Genomic DNA, 23,722 nt, shown 5'->3' with positions numbered 1-23,722 from the left:
ACAGTCAAGATCTAAAACAGTAGCTACTGGTTTTAGGTTCCCCAAAGTTCCCTAAAAAGCCCTTTGTGGCAGATTACAGTCTGACAGTCTTTCTTCTTTTATATAGATTTGAAGTATAACTAAATGCATCGCGATGAAAGAAAGACTGATGAGGTAACATATCCTCCAGATGACTGTGGTTTTTGCCCTCGCCACAAGGGGGTGCGGGCGGACTTACATCTGTTGAAAGTGCAACCCTCTCGCACTTACAGTGCACTCATCTCTTTAATCGAGTCCTATAATATGCTTTGTTTCAGCATGAAACACTTACTGAAATGTTTTTTTTAATAAAACAGGAAAGCTAGAAACACTACAACCAATTACTAAAGCAGGTTGTGAGCTTCAAAGAAGGCTGTGTTCTGGTTACAAGTGTTTTGGTTAAAAAAAGGCAAAAGTCATGCATAATTCCAAAGAATAAAAACTGCTCATTTGCATCTAAAACACCAGATTTCTAAAACACTCCCCACTTATTTAATTCCCCACTGGGTTTAATAGTGTGAGTACAAAAAAAATCTGAATGATGATGAAACTTTTTTTTTGATGGTGATGCTAAACACATGCCAAAAACACACACACGCACACACGCACACAGCTTGTCTAATACATTTCCAAACAAATCACTGAAAGGCTGTCTTTGCTCCTAGTAAAATAAACCGTTCAATTTAAACTGTCTTATAAGGTGCCCAATCAAAATAAATGTGTCGCTAACCCGCCATTATTCAAGAAAGACATTCACATTATGAGCAGTGACCTCTGCACAGCAATGTCAAATTCAGTTAGCATACAGGACATGGCTTTTCAAAGCTTTAAAAACAGGTTTGCAGAAATTTGTCTTTGTACTGTGTAACTGTGTTCATATCTCCAGGTATACTTTTACATATTTAGAAAGAAACTTGTGTGTATACCAATGATGTAGGACCTTGAAATACAAAGTGCATATTTGCGGATGCAAGCCATCCACAGAAGACCGAGCAAGATATTGAGATGGATAGACACTTGGGTACAGGAAAAAAACTCCAATGCCTTCAAAATGTGTCCTGTGCCTATGCTGGGAAACTCTTGGGTGATTTCCAGTAGCCTTTTGTGTATGGAAATGTATTCTTATGTTCGTGTTGATAGCCTGTGACCGAATGTGTGTCTGTCAGAGTATGTGCATTAAGTATGCTTGTGTGGGTGTGCATGTGTGCACGCCAGTGTGTGGGTGAAAAGGGCAAAGACAATGTAATTTTCAGCGTGGAGTTTATCAGTCACTGTAGAGCAGCTACTGAAAATATTTAAGAGCAGAACAGTCACTTCTATTGCAATTTTAATATTATTATAATGATTCGGGGATACTGTGCTGTGCTTATGTAAACATATAATTAGCGCATTAATGTTAACAAGCAAAAACAATCAAATACGCTTATATAAGCAAACTCAGAAGGGCAAAACTCAGATTCAGGGACCTATTAATGCACATGCATTTCAGCGAAGTGTTTTCAGTCCTTCGTTTGGCAAGCTGGTAAAAGTTAATGAGAGAGTTGTCTCGCTGAAACTTCTTGACATATGGATCAATATCAAAAACAAGATTCCATCATTTGGCAGAGTGGCACTCGCAAAATATAGCAGCGAAATCCACAAACATTTCTCTTTTTCTGGCTTTAGAATTTGTGTTTCTAAAGACCGACTGGTGCACAGAAGGACGGATAAAGGGAAGGGGGTGTGAAATAAAGAGGGAATGGAAGACGGAAGCACGAGACACAGTGATTCAGAGCATGATTTAAATCCATTCACACTGAGAGAACCACTGAATAAACTATAAAGATGAGGAAAAGCCTTAATTTCGGAGTGGGATACTCATAAACACATTTATCTCACAATGCAAGACACAAAGCAAAAAAAAACAACAACTGCATGGAGGTGAAACACCTAGGAAAACATAAATTAGTTTCTTTATTAAAGTTGCAGTTTGACTGACATCCAGTGGCATCCAGTAGCGCATATTCTATGAAGCTCATATGTGGTATGGAATAGGGAAGCAGCACAAGTTTTTGCTACTTCTTCTCACTCAGTCACTCACTGTTTTTTTTTTTTTTGCTTCTGTTTTAGCAAGAATTTGACTCGATCTTCCTCCCTGTCCATTCCCTAATTATCCTTTCCTCCTCTTTACTTTGTTTACTTTGTATTGCCAGTGCCTTCTCACAGCAGGTGTGACCACATGGTGTTTTGCCTGTTTTAGATTGGAAAATGAAATCATATGCTTTCCTTTTAAAACTTCCTAGAAAAGCTTTTTATATATCTGTGTTGTATCTTTTCAATTACATGAGCTGTCACCTAAGTAACTGCAGAAAGTGATGCTTATTTATAGGGTTTTAATGTGTCTACAATCCTGTGGGTGCAAGTAACTCAAACAAACAGTGAGACACACACATGGCTGCTGTAATTTTGTGCACTTTTATGGTTGTAGGGGTGGCTTGGTAGAATACCTGGGCTGTGGTTGCTGCTAGCACACATCACATAAATCTGCCTTTCTGTCTGTTCCCTCCTTCTTCCTAAATGTTGCTTCTGCATTCTCTTCTAATCTCTCCCATCTTCCTCCATCTCTCACTCTTCATTCACACCCTGACCCTTCATTATCCCCGTCCTCCTTCTTACCTTAATCTTTTTCCCTTTCTTTGTCTTCCCCCCTTCCTTTTTTTCCCTCCACTTTTTTTCCTGCCCCTTTATTCATAACTCTCCCTTCCCCTCTCTCACTCTCAAGTGTTTTACTAGCTGCTATCCTCTCTAATAATGTGTGTAGAGCATATAAAACTTTTATTATGGGATATAAAATATGGCCGTCGTGAAGATTGCCAAGAGTAGAGGGAGCCGGGACGTGATTGGAGCAGCAGATGAGATGAACGGGTTGAACCAAGGACATCTGCAGGGGCAGGAAGCAGTAAACTTCAATAGCTTGTCATCCTCCGAAAGGTCTTTAAAGCGCCATTGGATAATGGCAGCATATAGCTCAGGGTTGCAACACGGTCAGTCCACTAATGCATTTATTATCACTGTGATCGATCACACAGAAACGTCCGCACTGAACTTTCGCACACTGGAAGCAGGGTTCGGCATGTACAGCGACGCTCTGAAGTTGCTTTATGTTGTTAGTATTAGCAAACCGCTGCGATTAATGAGTATGCTGAAGTGTGTAATTGGCTTAAACACCTTAAGAACATATCTGAGGTGAATAATCTTGATATTCTGAAGTCAACTAAATTCCAGGCAAGTTTTTATCTCATCTGTAATTCATGCAGTCTAATTAAATTTGGGATTTCCATAGACTTTCCCTAGGCTTAGATGGTAAAGTTGATTCATTCCATCATATTTCTCACTCCATGGATCTGGCTCCCTGTGACTGCTGAAACGGTCTGTAACTCCCACCAAATCAAATATGCTTTCTCCAAAATATTACACTTTCACAGCAGGACCCACAGAATATATACAAGAATCTACCCGCGGTGTGCAGCATTTTATTTGCTCCGTATGCTAATTGGCCAGACAGGAGGAATGATAATTAGTGGTCAGAACCACCCCCGTGGATGTAGTATAAAAAGACACCAGCAGGACCTTTATGAGGAAACGTGTATATATAGGAAGTGGATATAAGTTTGGCCATTAAGAGCATATTAACTTCTGTATAACAGGACACTTGTAGGCATTTGCCTACATTTTATTTCCTCTGCTTGCATTGTTTTTTAAAATGTAAGAGTGCAGCTGGTGAAGACAGAAACACCTGTGTGCGACTTACTGAATGTAGTTTTTGGTATAAACCACATGCGTTGCAGACGTAGCCTCCATTAGCATTTTTCCTCCACAGCGATGTCTTGGTGGTCAGACAGTTAGCGCAGAAAACTCCACTACCTCTGCGCCGCTATAGAGGAAGAAGGAGAGAGACATGTTAGAGAGTGAAAATAAAAACATGGTGTAATGAAGAAATTTGGTGAGGATAAGAAAGATGGCAAATCGCTGGAGGGAAAAAAAGTGGGTGGGGGGGGGACAAAAATGAACTTTTTGATTCCTTTGTAATTTTCATGCCACTCAAGTACAATAGGCTGGTAGTTAGGGTGGGAGACAGAGGGAGAGAACAGATTGGCTTGGTGGCAGAGAGATGATGGACTCTCATTTATCACACCTAATGGGAAATCCTATTGAGAACATTATTCTTCTCTACAGTGTTTTCCCTGCATAGAACAAGGTTAATAAAAAAAAAAACTACCTCAGTGAAAAGAAAATGATGTAGTCGAGATGACTAAGTTGTTTTCGAATATTCGATAAGATCGAACATGGACTTATCTAAGAAAGACATGAGGCACTGCGGTAATTTTGTCACTTGAAAGACGTGGGAAGAGATGAGTTATGCTTTCACCTTGTAGCATAAAGCGTTTTAGTGTTTATCTGCAGCAGGTACTTTACAGGCAGGCGTTTGACTTTTACTGTATTAGTGTGCAAGTTCTCATATACACACCTCTGCAGTTCACAGCGCAGTGGCGCATAGAAAAGTAGTGTGTGCAAGGAGGGGTGGGGGGGGTGAAAAGGCCAATTGTCGTGGCAACGTGCTCCATCACAGTAATGAGCCAATCACAACGTTTCTCCATCCCATTAAGCCTCTGGCCCCATTCACCACCTTTATGACCCTGAGAGGACAGCATACCTCATCTTTCTCCAGCGGAACTCCTCTGTCAGTTTCTCCCTCTGTCTGCCTATCTATCCTTTCCTGAAACATCCCATAATTATTCCGCTGCGATCTCCGCTCTGATCTCTTTAGCCTTTAAAGTGCTCACTATTCCAGGGTTCTACTTTTCAGCTTCTTTTTAACTGATAATTTTTAGTTATAAAATTCTTAACTACTTGGAGTTTTCATCGCCTGCAGTACCATATCAAAAAATAATCAAATTATCCTAAAACTGGATATGATTCTGTAGAAGAAATCACAACAGGGCCTCAGGAACACTTCTGAAAACACATGGAGCATGCTGCCATCCGGACGACAACACCAAACAACACTGTGTTCTAAATGAATGTCTCTGTGGTAAAAGAGTCCTTATACTGAATGGGCCCGCCTCATGTCCAGACATGTCACCTGTGAAAAATGTCAGAGGCTTGACGATGCAACAAAGGATGTCCCACAATGCCATCAAGAAAGATGAAGAAATGATTTGGCTTTCAAAACTAGAGCAGCTGCTCTCCTCTGTTTTAAAATGTTTGCAAAGTGTTGTTATATGGAAAGGTGATGTAACACATTGGTAAGCATGGCCCGCTTACAACTTTGTTTGAAATGTGTTTCTGGCATCAAATTCAAAAGTAGCATTTAGCACAATAACATTTCACAGTTTCACAGTCTGACATGTTCACTCTGTGAAATTAAATGTAGGCTTTTAAGGATTTACAAGTCATACAAGCGTGCGGTATGAATGTTGGTAAAATCTGTATATGCAGTTTGTGTATCTGGTCTGCCATCTTCCTCTCGCTGTTGTGTTACTCCGTGTTCCCTCCAACATCATGGGGCTATGGTCCACTGGGACCTTCTCTCTGCTGTTTTGTTTTATGTTTATGACAGTGCTGAGAGCTTAGCATTTTTTATTTTTAGTTTTTGGGCTCAGAGCATCCACTGTTCGAAGTTAAAGACATTTCAAGTTCTCACAAAAGAGTGCCACACTTCAATCAGGCTTTCTGTAGTCTCAGAGCTGCAGATGGAGGCACTACCGGCACTTCCACCGAGCATCTGTTTTTGAGCTACGAGCTAAAAGCAGAAGAGCCCAGTGGGCACAGCACTGTTCAGTTTATTTTGCAATCTAATGCACCGGAAAGATCACAGCACAATTAACCACTTAACATAACTTTGGGAACAGACGTTACACACTGAATGTGCATGGAGCATTCAGCCTGAGCAATCCAGTGCAAATACTGCACATTTGAATAGAATCATTTGACATGTTAGTGTAGGTGTGTTAAGAGCTATTGTCATAAGGAATATTCCCATTGTTATCCCCAGCAAGAACATGAGATATTCTTTGAAATCCAAGGAAAATATTTAAATCTATTTGCTTTGTTGCAAATTTAAATGCAAAAAAAGTTGGATTTTTGCCAATTTGTTTTAGAAGTTTGCAGTTTTAGCTGATAAACACTAATTTATGATGATGTTCTTCATAGTATCTGGATCACACTGGAGAAACATTGTCTCTCAGTTTCAATATGTGTACAAGAATCTTGCTTCCAATGTTTCTGCATGTATTAAACACCTGAGCTAAAACTACCAGTCTTTAGGGTACACGTGTTTTCATCCATCTGACATTAGACAGCACAACACTTACATTAGCAAATCCTCTCAGCGGCACACTGAGCTTGAGTGTGTATGCCTATTCGAGTGTGGTGCACACACCATACGGTCACCACATGTAGAGAGACGGAGCCAGGTGATTGATTGATGTATGCTTCCTCTGCGGATGTGTGTGTGTGTGCGTACGCGTGTGTGTATGTGTGTATAGTGTTGCAAGCCAAACAGTGCGTCTGTCATCAGAATTCAGTTTCCCTCTGAGCGCTCAAATCACTCACATATGGCCCCACAGCTGCCCCTGAGAGCAGCACACACACCTGAAAATATTGGCTTCCATTGACTAATGAAGCTAGATTTGGATGAAAAGCGGCAAGAAGTGTATGTGTGTGTGTTGGGGATATTTTGGCTACACCAATAGTAGACTACAATAATACTGCATGGTGTGTGTCTGTGTGTTTGTGTGTGTGTGTGAATGAGAGGTTCAAGTGTCAATTACACAGGAAACTACAGAAATAGCCCGCACCACCGTCCAAAATGTGCACGTGCATGCACGAATGCTCTCTCAAAATGTGGCTCCTGATATCCAACTTCCTTTTCAATCATCAGCTAGTTGGCTTGACATTTGTGGAAATGTGCAAGCTCACATGCATCATCAACACATCAAACGTACATACACACATTTCTATAAACATACTGTACTGTATATATATATCACATACTGCGAATACTTTGTCTGAATTTGTCTTGTTTTTCTCGGACAACTAGTTTTGTGAGCAGGGTAAATTAGTGTGTACCTACAGTGTGGGTGTGCACTTTTTCTGATTCATTACAGATACCTGGCCTCTTCCGCTCACCTCACCCTGCAGAGAAGGGCCGGCTGTAATTAGGGATCGGGGTCTTAATGACATCTATTTATCTGCGGCCTATAACAGCGTTCAATCAGCACCGCAAACAACGCCCTCTGACGTGCACACAGGCAGACAGTGCTCGTCAGAGGATCAGCGGGCCAGGAAATTAAACTCTTTATCGAGTTCTTCCTAATCAAGCCAAATTCAAACCAACAAATGCATTTCAAATTTATTTATTAACCTTTAAGGATATGTTATGGGAGAGTGCCCCGGGCCCAGATAGGATATGAAATGTTGCTATTCTTATGAACCTATAAAGACAGTTGGGACAAATACCTCTCATTAATTAATCGCCCGAGGATAAGGTCACTATAAACAGCGAGTATACATTATAATCTAGCAATGAGAAGTTGACAATATGTTCAGATTTTATCAGTCTCCTGATGCTTGTAAAAAGAAAAAAACAGAAGAAATTAAGAGTACAATCTACTCGGGGAAGGCTGCATATAAAACAACATTTATTGGTTTAATAACTTCCACAATCAGTTCGGTCAGTCAGCGCTCGGATGCACAAGCAGCTCTAGCGGAAAGCTTTTGTCTGGCATTAGAATTAATGCAAGAATGCATAAACGAGGCTACGCGATCCGGCTGCTGTTTGTTTGGGGAAACATGCAACATCTCACCGTAAAATGTATCTCATGACTTTAATATGTTTGCGATGCCACACCAGCTTCTCATTCAAGAGTTCGAAGTGGCTGCTTTTCTTTAAACTCAAATAGAAGTTGGCCGTTTTCATTGCCTTTTTTGGTGACTTTACTCATAAAACGGCCTAGTGAATTATAACTTAATTTTCGAGAATCTGATGTTGTACTCAACATCAAACATATGGTGTAACCACGCTGTGGCTGAGTGCTTCAGCTTTGGCTTCGAGTCCACTCTGATTTTCTCCTGAAGCCATAAATTTACAGATGTTATACCAACTGTTTACATTGCACAGTCTTTTAAATCTTTATGGAAGAAGTAGCCTGAATAGATAAGCATCCAAAGGTTTGGGTCTCATCGCAATACTGAGGCCCTCAGATTTAGTTTAGCATCTGCAACCAATGTGCACCAGCATTTTAAAACTCTGGTGGTGTAGCTTCAGTTGAAGGCCTTCACATGGGCTGCTGTTTAAAAATTCAACGTTTGTCATCTCTCAGCATTTTCCTGTAATTTCTTCATTTTAAACATTGAGCACGGTGAAGTAAAGGTAAACACGCAAAACATTTTAAATGGTCCTTGACGAAATGTGGCGAAACAGAGAGCCGCACAAGAGAGGAGACTGGGGAGAGAGAGAAGAAAGGCATCCATTTAGGCGCCCTGTGGTCTAAAATATATTTAAAAAGAGGGCTTTCCAAACAAAGTCTTTCAAAATGACATTACATTTAATTCACTTAAGTAGTAAGTCGGCCTTGCTTTTAACACACAGATGCACACACAAAAGGAGGCGCGTGCACGCACGCACACTTACACTGACTTGCATTAAATCAGTGATTATTTAATCAAGCCAGAAGACCAGCTGGAGGAATTAACTAAATTCCATACTGCCAAGACCAATATCCTATACACTGAATCAGAGAGATACGCATGCACTCGAACACACACGCAAGTTCTTACATAAAAAGGGGAAGAAATAGTCCTTTGGATGAGGATGCAACGATAGTCTCAGATAAAGATTAGCTAAAATTTATCCACCAGTCACACACAAACTCACTGAAAAGCATCTGGGTCCAATCTAAGAGAACCCCGTGCAGGTTCTACCCACCATTATCTGTTTGTGTGTGCAAGTCTCAGTACGTCGTTTGCATATGGCTGCAAAAGTCCATCTGTGTGGTTTTGTCTGAAACTACTGTGCCGTAAATGGGTTCTTCTAATAGAATAACTGAATTTAAGTCAAATAAATTTAACTTGGATTTAATGACTTAAATTTTGTTAGTTTATTCTTACTGAACAACGAGAAACAATAAAATGAACAAAGCACATATTTGTGCACATGCACGCTTTCTTAAATATTTATTAAAATAATTCTTTTGCCCCTCAGCAAATATTTTATCAGTTAAGACAGATGAATAACTGAGCAATGTAATTAACTGCCTCTTCACTGAGTCTCATTCTTTGCACGGGTTCCAGTTACACAGTTTCAGACTGCCGCTTGCAATCGTAGCCCTTGTTCTGCTCCACAGCCTCTGTGATCTTGGTGTGGCAGCGCATGAAGCAGTTCTCCTCCAGCTGCAGGTTCAAGGCAGTGGAGTTGGAGTATGTAAAACCAACAGCCGAGAATCTCTGAAGAAGCAGCTCAATGATATTGTAGATCGCCACAATAGCAATATACTGATATCTTTCATGTTTACTTCTTTTTCTTTCAGCTGCTCATCCTCCTCCATCTCAGCCTACCTCTAACATCCTGTTCTATCTCACAAACCCTCTACACGCTCTCCTTCAATACATCCTGAGGTTTTCCTCTTTTTCTCCTGCCTGGCAGCGTCATCTTCAACATCCTTTGTCCAGTATATCCAATCTGCACATGTGCCCTCTCAGCCTTGCCTCTCTAACTTGGTTTCCAAACTGATCAACATGAGCTGTCCCTCTGATGTACTAACTTCTAATCTTGTCCATTCTGCTCTCTCCCAATGAAAATCATCATCTTCATCTTCAACTCTGCCTCCAGCTCCACCTTCTGTCTTTTTGTCAGTGCCACCTTTTCCAAACCATACATCATAGCAGGTCTTACTACCATCCTGTAAACCTTCCTTTTCACTCTCGCTGCTTTCCTTCTGTCACAAATCACTCCTGACACTCATCACCACCCACTCCACTCTGCCTGCACTCTCTTCTTCACCTCTCTTGTGCCCTGTCCATTGCTTTGAATGGCTGAACCGAGGTATTTAAACTCATCTACCCTCAGTGCCTATCCTTCTTGCATGTTCACCTGTCCACCTGTCTCCCTCTCATTCACACATGTATTCTGACTTGCTATATCTTCAGTGTTTTACCAAGCTCTAACTATATTTTAAGGAAATCAACATGTCAACCTGTGGCCACCAAGAGACAGAAAAACAACTACATCAAAGGGAGTAAATTTACTAACCGAGTCAGACTCCAATGAGCAAAAGCACTTTTAAAAGGACAGCTGTCCAGTAGGAGTCTCAGAGGACAAGGAGTAGTCTCTAAGCCACTTCTGAGGTTAGGGGAAAAAGGTCAAAAAACTTGGGGTAAGCTAAGACGTGCTAGGATTTCAAAGAGGATGAAGTCCTATGATAGTGACAGTGCATCAAACCCCTAGTGAAATATGCTGGTGGGAAAATTCAAATCTGGTTGAACACACGTACAGACCTGACTTCTCTCTGACCAAAAAGAAGAAGCAGGTTCAAAGACAACCTCCACCCTCTGGTTTGCATCTATGTGGAGAAGGATTCGTTCAGCATGAGGATAATATCCCCAAACACACCTCAAAGTGATGCAAGAACTACTTTAAGATCAAAGAAGACCAAGGAGTGATGACTTTCATGGACTTGGGTCCACCTGACCTCAACCCCAACAAACACCTGCAGTGCCACTGAAAAAAGCCACAGATTCCTGACATCACAAGAAGCACTTTGGATCATTGTCAAATAATGTCAGGAAAATGTGGGTTGTAAGTTTAAACAAAGTTGTGAGGCATTAAGGTAGAGGGAGATGCAAATAGGGACATTCAATATCTTACAAACACATTAGAATATGACTAACATTTTAAGCGTATGTGTTCATTCTTAAGTCTTTAGCACAAAGTCGATTAAACTGTTTAAAAATCAGTTAATCTTAATCAAGTCAGATGAAATGAGAGAGATTCACACTACCAGCAATCTTTGATTTATTGCTTAAACAAACTAATTACAAGCCAAAGCCTGAGAATGTATTTTTAAGCCGGGAACAAGTTTTTTTCTTAACTTCTTAAGTGAAACCTCCTACATTTTCTGCTGATTATCTGCTCACATGATATTAGCAAGGAGGAAGAAATAGTACAGCATTAAACTTCCAAAAATGCCCTACCCCAGTAGCTCTGTGAAAGGGTACAACCGAAGGACTAATTACCCCTTGAGGAATCAAGAGACCTTTTAAAAAAAAGGATAATGATGACACACTGTAGAAAAACATTATAGTCTGTGGAGTACTTTGCCTTGACTCAGTACCTATAAGCCTGAGAGCCTGAAAGCAACAGGTTTTGCAAGTACACAGTTATGGAGCATTTGAGCAGTTTGCAATTCTAAAAGTACTTATTAAATGAGTTGTACATGTCACTAAAGCAGCGCGAACTAATGAGGAAAGTTGAGAGGAGAAAGGAATTTGAAAGAAACTGTTGCTAGAAATTGTCTGTTTCTTATCACAATACCCACTGTTCTGTCACAGTGAGTGTGACCTTGAGCTTCCAAGCACAGCCTGTACCAATAATACGACCATCTGCTTCAGCAGCCCTCAGACACCCACCCCATTCTCCATTATCTCCCCTCTTTAAAAGCAGCACCAACAGAACTTAAAGAAAATCAAATTTCAGAGCAAAAGCGCTCAGCAGTGAGCCTACTGTGGCACTGTTTATGAGCAGAGGTTGGCAGTTAGGATGACTCGCAAGTGAAATTTCCAAATAAAACACATCCTCAGACATTAGCTATGTAGGGAGAGCGGGACCAGAATATTAACATCCTGTTTTTGTAAATATCTAGCGAGATAATGCCGGAGAGGGCATCCCTTGCTGTGAATAAATACATACAGCGTTTGAGGCAAAGCCCAGAACTGGCTGACACTAAAGCATTTTCTTTAAAAGGAATGCAAGTGACTGCTTACAATATAGCTATGTGTGGAGATCAAAATCTAAACAGCTGTCATATATCAGACCACACAAGTCACATTCTCACACCTGCCAAGAAGATTAGGCATAACAAGCCCTTTATCCCCGCTGCCTTAGGCCTCTACGTGACGGTATAAGCAGAAGGAAGGCAATGATTGCTTGTCATTGATTGGTATTGATGGCTTTGCAAATTGTGATAATGATGACAATGGTGATTCGTCTCATGGTTGTCGCCTGAAAGTCTGTATCAGCACCTTATACTGGTGACTTTCAGTTTCATGCAAGAAACTATCAATACCCGCCAAAGTGGCAGTGGCCCACCAGCACAAAAATAAGCTTGAAACATATTCTTAGTAACTTTGTTACATGACAGGTTGCGATAGTGGTGAAACTGCAAATACGCATGCGGATGCAACCGCAGAATAAATATTTTAAAAACAGTCTGGACAGCTGAGGTGCTGAATAAGAGTGAAGAAATGACAACCAAGATCCTTTGTTAGTAAGAAATGTCAATACACATACAGTACACGTTCGACTTTGTGTGACAGTGAAATAAAAGGTGTCAGCTTACACAGCCAGTCTTTTATTCTAGGCCCGCATATCTCTGTGTGTGTGTGTGTGTGTGTGTTTATGTCTATGTGTTTGTGCTGAAGCCAGACGTAAGTGTCTAAAGCAGGGGAGAAGAAAACACCGGAACACGATGACATCACCATTACACGCACACCTACGCAAACACATCTCCAACCGTCAGACGAGAAGAGTGAGGTCAATGCATCTCTCTCTCTCTCACAGACACACACAAACACACACACGCCAGATATGGGTCACACACTGTGGCCCACTTCCCTCATTTCATTCATTCAGCCTTTGCGATCACTCCTTTCCGGATCTTTTTCTCCTTCCCGGCTCTGGTCTATTCATCCTCCCTCCTTTCAGTTAATACGGCACGTTGTTACCTTTGTTACGCTGCAGCGAGACTCTCGATTCCTGTGAAATGTGCAAAAACTGGCCACAAACACAGGGCAGGCCACATTTTGGCGAAATCCTACTTCCATTGATCTAATTTTGATAAACGATCTCAGTTGCACTGACTTCACAGTTATGTGTTTCGGGTAAAAGTGTGATAACCGGTGGAGTGTATGAGAGGGAGAGAGAGAAAGATGGAGCGCAAGAGATGCAAAGGGAAGAAAGGGAAATCATTCTGCGTTGATCTAATTTTGATAAACAGCCTGAATGTATGCAGACCTGGAGTCCGTAGACCCGGAGATCGGGGCTGTGTGTTTGTGTATCTGTATGAGGTGAGTTTCCATCTGGACTACTGATGAATATCAAGTTCTTTGTACTTCTGTTTATCAAGCAACTCGTTTTATGAAGCTAAAACTCACCGTGTTGATAAGATAGCGTGAGATAGACTGTGTGCATTTTCTTGTATTCCTGATTTAACCTTGGACTTTCTCTGTATGGTGATAGAGGAAGAAAAAAACAAAAAAACAAACAAAAAACAATTCTCTATGTTGTGCTTTTTATCTTGGGAAATACTTCACACTGCCACCTCCTTAAGCATTCCAATTTATTCATTTTAAACAATCTAAGAGTAGAAATAAACATTAAAAAAACTACATTTTGTTCAACTCAAATCAAACAAAGGGGTTTGCATTTTTTGCCATAATCGACCACTTGCATGTTTTTAATCTGGCAATGTGCAAGACGCTCTCGATTATAAAGCCACACGTGCATTTCCTTATCTAAAATTACATTTTAATTTCCTCCTTTTAAAGCAGAGCACTTCATGACCCACTTCACACTGACCGGTATTCGACGTGTGTGTGAGCAGGATGTATACAAATGAAAGTCTGTGCCTGTGTGTGAATGACTGGGGAGCAAAAGAAAGAGAAAGAGAAAGAAGTGCGTGTGCGTGTGTGTGTGCGTGTGTGTGGCGTCATGGGAAGGCCCTGTAGGTTGACATAAATACACATGCACGTGTACACGCACACAACACACACACACACGGGCAATGTGCACATAATCTGGTGTGGAAACCAGGGCACTGAAACCTTAACTCACCCCAAAACGGAAAGAGAGAGGCCTAGAGAAAAAGCGAGAGCGAGAGAGAGATGGAAATATACAAAAGAGCCTCATTATAATGGTCATCCATAATACTTGTTGTTTTATCCACTGGTATTAAGTGTCTTATTAACTGTCTTTAGACTGTTTTTACTGTTTACCTGAGAATAGTTCAGGGGGCTGATTCCCACACAACAAAAAGACCCACCTGATCCACTCAGGTGGTGGACTTTTGCTTTGTAAATTAAGTGAAAGTGTCTGTTTGAGGTGTCAGCAGCTGATCAGTGCTGTATGTTCGGCTGATCTGCTAGCCTCAGTTTTGTCCGCAATGGACGATGTCCTGTTATCCAGTAGTCATGCAATTGTATAGATATGAATGAGGAGCAAAAAACAACGTAATTTATGTGTGAATAGGTTCAACTCCCATGCACATATAAAGCAATTTACTTGTCATGCATCACTTAGCTGGTTGTTGTAATGGCTATTCTATGCTCCGGGCAGTCAACTGTAAGCTGCGGTTGGTTGCCGCTTCAACCGGTTGCCTCAAATGAGTTTAACTCAGTAATTGCACACAGTGACTCTTCCTGTCATTGCTACAAGACCCTGAATATCACTGGCAATTCAACATAGGTCCTAGTCTTCCTATGAGTACGGCCATGGCTACTCTCAGTAGTTGTTCTTTCAAACTTGTGACCAAAGGCTTCAATCTTTAAGCACATGCATATTGTAACCAGATTTGGACACCCAAAGCTCTGATGTTGTATAGCCGGAAAACTGAGTACATATTCCCATCAGTCACAACATTAAAAGCACCTGCCTAATACTGTCACTAAAAACAGCTCTGACTCCAGTGGGAATGGACACGTGACCTCAGAGATCAGGTAAATCTCAGCACTCGGGTTGTAAAACCACAGTGCCTTGTGGGAAGTCATGCATGGATTAAACTTCTCAGGAAAGCACATTTCTCTCTATTAACAGAGACAGGAAAAGTTTTCTCAGTCCCTAAATGTTCATTTTGAACTGATGAGAACAGCTGTGATGCTAATTGTTTAATACTGTTTTAATTTAAACAAGTTAAAGATGGGCACGAGTGCAAACTTGCACACAGACACACACACACAGGCGTTACACATTACAACTTAATTGCTAAACAACCCTGGACAGGCAAGATTTCCCTAAATGACAAGAGCAGAAAGATTAAAAAAAAAAAAGACTGAAGAACAAAATATGACTGAGAAGAAAAGGAAAAAGAAGCGAGAGAAGACTCAACCATGCTGCACAGAGCAGCGTATTACACCTCTAAACGACCTCACACAATGCCCTGCACACACACATATTCTTGGCAGAATGACTTTATCTTCCCAATTAGCTGTAGAGGGGAAGTGTAAAAAAGAGGAGAAGAAGGGGAGGAGGAGGATGAGGAGGCCGGGCTTGAAAAGAGAGAATAGTGAATTGACTAGAAAAGAGGGAAATTTTCACATCATTGTCATTTCTAGTATTGTTAACTCCACAGCGCTAAGTTCTCTTCTTGACAGGTTTTAATTTATGTTCTAACACGGATAAATGAACTATTGTGGTGTACCGCTACATTTACCAATCACTTTCTCTACCAGTCATCCAGTTTAGCCATATGTGTCAACTCCTCGCCCACCTGGCCACACGCCTGTCTCTTTCTCTACGCCCTGTCAATCTACTAAGCAAATGCTGCAATTATGAGCACAGAAAAAGAGCAGACGGGAGGAAAAGATAGAGGTTGAGCAAGGTTCAAGACTTTGCTGAAGCTGAAGATTTTCAGATTCTCCTCAAGCTTCAACCTGATTGTAAATAGTGTGTTTTTTTTCTGCTGTGTGTGAGCATCTGCACATGTATTTTAGTGGCAGAGGCCACGGCAGTGGGAAATGAGCAACACAGACTGGGCACAGAGGTCAAGGTGATGCCTGGGAAGCACAGGTAGTATACAAAACACACAAACACACACACACACACAGGATTCAGTAACACAAGCTTTAGACACAGTGCACAGATACAAACCCACAACAACAGAGTAATAGAGGTAGTGAAATATAGGCAAGCAAAAGAATGGCTTTTCTCTGTGAAGTGTTAATCGGCTAAAGTTGTGATAACTTTTACAAAGCATTAATTGTTTCAATCCCTGTGTTTACTGCAGCGGTACTCTAATAAATTTTAAGCATAATGTATAAAAGTATTAAAAGGTCAAGTTAAAAGAAAAAAGTCAACACTTTATAACCAAATCTGTTTAAAAAACATAAAAACAATGCTGGAAAAAGTGCAAAAAAAAGATTTGTAACACTATATGCTCTGAAGCCCAGTTTGCAGTTGATCAACTTTACCCATCAAACTGAAGCCAAAAGGACAAATAATAAGCTCAGTCAGCTCATTAAGGTCCACTCATAAAAATTCGAAAGCCATACTGGAGTCAAAGCAAACAAATGAACACCACTTCAACAACCTAATGAGAGCTGAGCCAGGTTTTAAATGTGCATATAAAAAACGAGTTTTAAAGAAGATGATGAAATTGAATCTCAATACATCTGCCTGTCTCTATCTATCCAACCAGTTTTTGCTCTGCATTCAGTCACTTGTGGAAGCAATTCACACCAAGAGCTCTACCGCCTGCAATAACGAGTGCCTGAAATTAATGACATTGATTTCTTTGAACCATCATTACTGTGGAAGTGATGGCACTTTATAATTTCTTTATGCTCGTCTCGGTATGAGGTAACTGTTAGCTACTCTTAACACGCTGCAATGTTGACGACTGTATGCCGACATTAATGATGGAGAAGACAGTGGGCTGATAAGGTACTGCTGTGTCTGGTCTATTTAAGACAATGTCTGCCATGCCAAAGCTAAGGATTTATTATTATTTATGCGGAGGGACTTAGAGATGGCGAAGTATCTATGCTGGTTACTGCGAAAGAGACGGCTCGGAAAAATGTCCACAGTTTTGGTGCCTGTATACACAGACGCACAGAGAAAGCAGAGAGCATATCTAAGTAGTTTACTATGCTCCCGTATGAAAGACACTCATTTAAATTTGACTTTTTATCCTGAATTTGAATAGAATTTGCATTCAGATTGATTGTAGACTTGAATTTTTCATCCAGCAACATATTAATCACTAACCATGTGTTGCAGATGAATCATCTCACATGTTCTCTCGACTGACATTTAGCCCATTTTCAGCATGTTCTTCCCACCATTTGTCTCTGCCCTCACATTAACTTTTATTGAGGGGGAATAAAGCTAACCCTTCTCCTGGTCGGTAGCCACCAGGTAGCCCAACTTCAATAACGATACAAACATTGTTGTTGTTTAGTTTTCTGTCTTGATTTATGTCCAAAGTGATAGCAGGGCTTTATTTTATTGTGACACTGGAAACAATTGTACATCCACAGTGTTTGTTTGACTTTGTGACCCAAAGTAGAGTTTGTACCCGAGAATGGCTAATGACGTCAGACTCAGGAAGTGGGTGGGCAAACTGCAGGGCAAACTGCAATCGGGAAATAAGAGGCAGCCTAACTGGACCTAATGCTACTCAGCATTTTAACACAGGGCAGCTGAGTATGGATGGGAAAATAACTGTGCAGGTATAAACCACAATTGTAGACCACTAAAGCCTCCATGTTTTTTTTCCCTGCCAGTTCACTCAAGAGTCATTAAGAACATTTTCAAGGAAAAAACCATCAGGGGGTTATCAAACCCATAAGAATGAATCCTCTGGGCATCATGAATACTCGCCTTGAAATCTATGTTAATACTACATACAGTTACAATCAACATAGTTCAATTCAGATCATCTGCCCCACAGAGTCATTTCTATACCTATTATGCTAGTGTGGCGCAGTCTAGTGAAAACCGCATATCACTCAGCAATCTGCATGCTTTAGGGTGCACCATTTGCATGCTACAGCATCCCTGTGTTTAGTATGCAAATGAGTATGAGATGCAAATGCTCTCTTGTGTATGTGTTGATGCATCTGCACGTTCACGTGGAAGCGATTGTGCCAGGTTATTCTAAATATCTCCGTATTTTAATGTATTCACTTATTCTATGACACCACTGAGGCTCCAGCGATGCTAAATGGTGTGACCATCTCGGGGCCCATTTGACATTTTCCACCAAGACAGGCCCTCAGGGTGGAGTTAGAGACTAAAACATCAATATCTGAATTACTCTAACCCCTTCACCAGCCCTTCCTCCCTTCACTCCTCTCTGTTTCCCAAAGTCCTTTTGCTGCATTGGGGCCACACACAAACACTTGTTTAAAGAAAAAGACACACGCACACACACTCGGGGTGTTGATGGCCATGCTCTAGCTGTCAAGAGGAACGGAAGAGATCAGCTATCCTCCAAGTAGTGTGCGCGTGTGTGTGTAATCGATGTCTCATCTTTGTTCCATTTGCTCCAGACAGAGCCATGTATGATAACCCTTGTTATCGGAGAGCAAGAGAAAGACAGGGCTGCTCGGGGACTATCACCTGACACCCTATTTGTTGAGAGATTTTCATACTGTTTTCACACAGTCCTCCATCTGTCGAGAAAACAGCGTTAACGTGCAGAGGTGTCCTAGCTGACTTAAAGAATTTGATGTCACCTATGGGGCTTTAATTGGACTTGGTGTCTTTTCACACATGGCTCGCAGCCGCTGCCAAAAGTCGGATCTAGCAACAGGTTTGAAACCTGGCTTCAAATCCAACTTGGCTCTGACACCTTCATAGGCAGTGACTACAGCTACATCAAGAGCAGAACTGAAGATATAGATAAGCTTAATTTAGAAGAACTTCACTATTTATGCTCAGTGTATTTCTGCAATCTGTACGTTTCTGCTGACGGAATAAACTCATGTAATTCTGCAGTTAGAATTTCTTTTCAAGTCCTTGTTTATTTTTTTATCATTTCGCATCCCTTTAAATTCCTATTCTTATTTGTTTTTTTGTGGGAAGGGTACTAGCTAGGCAGCCTGGTGGTGCAGTGGTTAGCACTCATGGCTCACAGCAAGAAGTTCCTGGGTTTGAATTCAGTGGCTGGCTGGGGTTTTCTGTGTGGAGTTTACATGCTCTCCCCAAGCTTGTGTGGGTTTTTTCTGGGTATTCCGGCTTCCTTCCACAGCCCAAAAGACATGAATGGGTTATGTTAACTGCCAATTCTAAATTGGCCTTAGGGGTGAATAGTTTCTCTCTCTCAGTGTAAGCTCTGTGATTGGCTGGCGACCTGTCCAGGGTGTACCCTGCCTTTTGCCCTATGACAGTTGAGACAGGCTCCAGTTTCTCAGATGCCTGAATTGAATAAGTGAAAGAAAATGGATAGAAGGTATTTTATCCTATTTTGACAGGACAGTGCAGAGAGCAGACAGGAAAAGGGGAGGGAATAGTTTGGACTAGAAACAAGGTCTCTGCAGCGAGAGCTCTAGCCTTCATTACATCAGGTCATCAAATTAACCAGGTGATCAGTAGTGGTGCCATATTTTTGCATAATTAAAGTGTTTAAAGTCAGTTCAATGAACTAGCTATAGATGCTACAACAAGTCAGGCTTTTATGTGGGAATGTTTTTTAGGCTACTAAATGTGCTGACTGGAAATTGGTAAAAGAACACAAGGTGCTAATTTAGAAATTTAGCATCTAATACACTATACCTACTTGCAGTAATCAATATCCTGGAAAAGGTACAGAGAAGCAGGATAAAACTGAGCAAAAATTGACCACATTACAAAAAAACTCCCAACAAAAATCCCTGAAATCAAACCAGTGCTTAGAAAGAACAGTGAAGAGGATTCTTCGTTTACAGCGAGAAATGCAACTGGGTCAGTCAAGGACAAGGAATCTCAATTTTTCTCTCTGTCTCAGCTTCTATACCACCCCTGCAGAAAACAATCTGTTTGAGAAAGAAGCAAAAGAGAGAGAGGGATACAGTGTGGGAGAATAAGAAGGAAACAGAGAGAGAAAAAGAAGGAAAGGGAGTGAGCAAATTACTACTTGTGAATAAAATTTTGTACTAACAGCTTGATATCATCCAACATAGCCACATACACACAGTCACACACACTATCATTCAGCCGGATACAGCCTGAAGGCTGACTTATTCTCCTCAGAGTGCTTCATGCACTCTCATAATGAGACACACACACAAACACTCTTGTAGACTCACTAAAGACACCTACAGCTAGCAAATACCAAGACCTTCAAAGCGATGGTTAGCACTTAGTCATTACTGAGCGATAGAAAGAAACAGGGAAAGAGGAATGGGATGAGATAAACTGAGGAGGTGAGCGTGTGTGTTTTTGAGAGGGAAGTGGAGAGAACAAAAAATATCGAGAAACATTCACAAAAAGAAAGAAAGATCCAAAAACCTGATTTCTCTTCTTTTTTATTTTATCTTCTGGTACATCTTTTGTCTCATCTCATCACAGCGAGAGAACAAATAACAAAAAAAAAGACACCCCACAGGTTGGAGATGAGTAAACAGGAGAGGAGGAGAAAAAATCACTTCCAACAGTAGCTATAACAACACCAGGAAAATGTGCTTTTACTGTAACTGATATAGAGAGCAGTCGGTCGAGCTCTTGCTCTGCACGTCCGTTGTTTATTAGAGTAAACGCAGAGCCGAATGGACAAGCAATGTCAGTAAAAAACCTATCATCTTACATCACTCATTACTCTCTCTCTTTCTGAATACACACAGAATACCGAATAATCCTTTAGTTTTACTGTGCAGAGAGCCAAAATTTAATGCTCCCTCTAGTGGTTCAAAACTTTACTTGCAGATTCATTTTCATGCGTTAAGTGCCAATTTCTCAGTGGGGCTAAACCTGCAAGTCTGTGACAAGCCTACACTGAGATTATTGTCATCAACAAACAAACAGATCTACGATGAAATTTAGGCAAACTCGTTTTGGAAGGATTATTTCCTGGCAAAGACTTTTTTCCTCCTGTGGGCGTCATGTGTCGGGTCACTGACAGTAAGCAGAGTTGTGGAAGTTAGTTTTTTTTTTCCTTTCACATCTCAGCAGAAACTGAAACAAAACCACATTAAGGCTACGTGTGATGGATTATTTGCCATAACAAGTTGTTTATCATAATGTTCATGAGCGTAAAAAGCAAACAGCTTCATCTGCGAGCAAGCAAATGAATCGCTGTAGCGCCTAATTTGCTGACAGCAGGTATAGATATATTGATTCAAACCAGCAATATAATGAAATCTTGAAAGAAGACAGCAATTACACCCTTCAGTGTGGCTTTTTGTGCTGTGTATTGTGTAGTTTGTACAGCAAAAGAGTTGTAAATTATTAAATTAAATTAAAAATAATCAAACTATAATAATTATCAGTTAAAATATGAGTGTTTGTTATTAAAAGCCCGCTTTAGCTCGTTTTTTAAGCTGTAAGGAAAAAAAATACACCAATAAACAACATTTATAGTTCAACAATATTTAGCTGCAATCGTGATAATCAGGAGTTATGATAACTGTCAACAGCTAATAATAACTGATTATCAACCGCACACAGTTTAAACCTTAAAGGGCTGACATCATCTTCACAAACTGACAGGACCAAACGTAGCACAGTCTCACTCAGAGCTTTTAAGGTGGTAGGCATAACAGTGATCATTTGCTCAAAAGTTTAAGTAAAATTGTAACGTTTCTGCGCAAGGGGGATTCGGCTTTTTGAGACTTTAACTACTCAAACCATCATCTGTCATTTATCGCCCACAGCTGCCAACTTACTCAAACTGCTTCTACCTGCCTGAGAGGAATTTAAGGGGATTTCACAGATTATGTGTAAAAGGACTCGACACTATGTGTTTATGTAGAGCAAAAAGACTCATACAAAACATATCGTTCTCTAAATGTCAAAAAAATTATAGTACTGGCAGAGTATCGCTTCTCTTTAGACACTCTTTATCAAAATGCCACATCAAATTTACGAGTTTCACCAGCTAACGGAGTGTATGAATTACACAGAGGTTCAATGTTTTTATCTAAAGACTGCCATCGCAGCAGGCAGACCAACATGTTCTCGTCCTAGGGCATTGAATACTGCCTATTTCTCAGACGTGGCAGGCATCAAGCAAATCCCTGATGCATTGACTGCAGCAACACTGGATGCAGTGGGCTAACTGCCTGCTTTTGAGGAGCAACAGCGATCTCATCATGAGTCAGGAGGGGTAGCCGTGACTTTAAGAGAACTGCATGACCGTATGCCTATCCTACGCAGAGCTTAGCAACTTCTAAGGCAAAAAAACCCACCTTTGTAGTGAAGTCAAAGTGAGAAAAACAAAATTACCGCCATTGTGAGCACTGTGTTCTGCACTTCTGTTGTCATTTACTGACAGCTTTTGTGCTTACTTGCGTTTTACCGTTGCTCTCACCTGCTGCTTTGTTAGGTGTAGGAAACGAAAGTACTCAGTCATATTAACGAGTTATGATGTTTAATTTTTTGGTTTTGTTTTTTTCCACACTAACCCCACATATTGGAAAACAATCATGATGCTCAAGGCTACCCAGTGGGTGTTCCAAATTATAATCAAAATCACACTGAACATTGCGCTCTTACAAACCGCTATAGTACACTCTATTTTGACTCTGTGACAGGGCAATCAGACAAAAGACTGTTTGCTATTGATTCCAAATTACTGCCAGCAAGCTAAAAGATACCACCCCAGATGAACAAATAACAGGAGGTGCACATCCTGGACACAGATGGGAGTAAAGAGCGTGTAAATACATGGTGGAGCCAATTACACTGCAGACAATTGACTCTCATGGTTGCTCTTACAGTGTATGCCCATGTGAAGTGTGTGCCTGCATGTGAGAGAGTGTCCTTGTGTTGGCTCTCCATCAGCTTGTAAATAAAGTGTTAGGACAAAGACAGGAAGCAGCGCACAGTAACACCAACCAAGCCGTCTCACACATACACATACACACACACACACACACACACACACACACACACGGTAAGCAACAATGTTATGACAATAACTCTGAGTTTTACGGCCCACTGTAGCTGCACATCTGGATAGCATCAGGACACACAGGCGCAGATAAAGACGCACACACACATACGGACACACAAGCAGAGTAAGCGAGAAGCACAGAGATGATGTCGGAGAAGAGAGATGGCCAAAAAAAGACGCACACACTGCCAAGAAAAAGGCAGAAACTGTGTTGCTGCTCTCTCCTGCTCTCGCCGTCTCCCTTCCTTCAACTCATTTTATCCCTCTTTCGATCTGCTTCCCCCCTTCGTTCTCCCTCTCTCTCTCCTTCCGTCTGTTCTCGTCTCTCCTCTAATCCTATACGACAGAGACACAGAACACAAATCTCCCTGTTGGCAGTGGAAGAACAGCATGTTTCAACTGAGAGAGTCAGAGAGAGAGAGGGAGCGAGAGAGAATGGAAAAGAGAGAATGGGAGAGAGAGAGACAGAGATTGACTGTTGAACACCAGTTGAGGTGATTTATGAGGCTGGAATCTGTGCTGGAACATATGTAGACACTCCTTGTCTTTTCCTTCGTTCTTTCTAGCTCACACACACACACACACACACACACACACACACACACACACACACACACACACACACACACACACACACACAC

General features: G+C 41.1%; 1 protein-coding gene across 3 annotated transcripts in view; it reads right to left on the bottom strand.

Annotated features, from left to right (window-relative positions):
* Positions 1–23,722, bottom strand: part of trps1 (trichorhinophalangeal syndrome I) — a 114,579-nt gene that overhangs the window by 4,353 nt on the left and 86,504 nt on the right. For all 3 annotated transcript variants that reach the window (XM_005917580.2, XM_005917581.3, XM_005917579.3), the window contains exon 10: positions 3,809–3,931. In XM_005917580.2, the coding sequence (XP_005917642.1) occupies positions 3,809–3,931 (123 nt within the window). The remainder of the gene's footprint in view (positions 1–3,808; positions 3,932–23,722) is intronic.

Source organism: Haplochromis burtoni, unplaced genomic scaffold (assembly GCF_018398535.1).
Source record: "Haplochromis burtoni strain Fernald_Lab_line unplaced genomic scaffold, NCSU_Asbu1 Contig_25, whole genome shotgun sequence".
Classification (NCBI taxonomy): domain Eukaryota; kingdom Metazoa; phylum Chordata; class Actinopteri; order Cichliformes; family Cichlidae; genus Haplochromis; species Haplochromis burtoni.
This window is presented reverse-complemented; position numbering and strand designations above follow the sequence as displayed.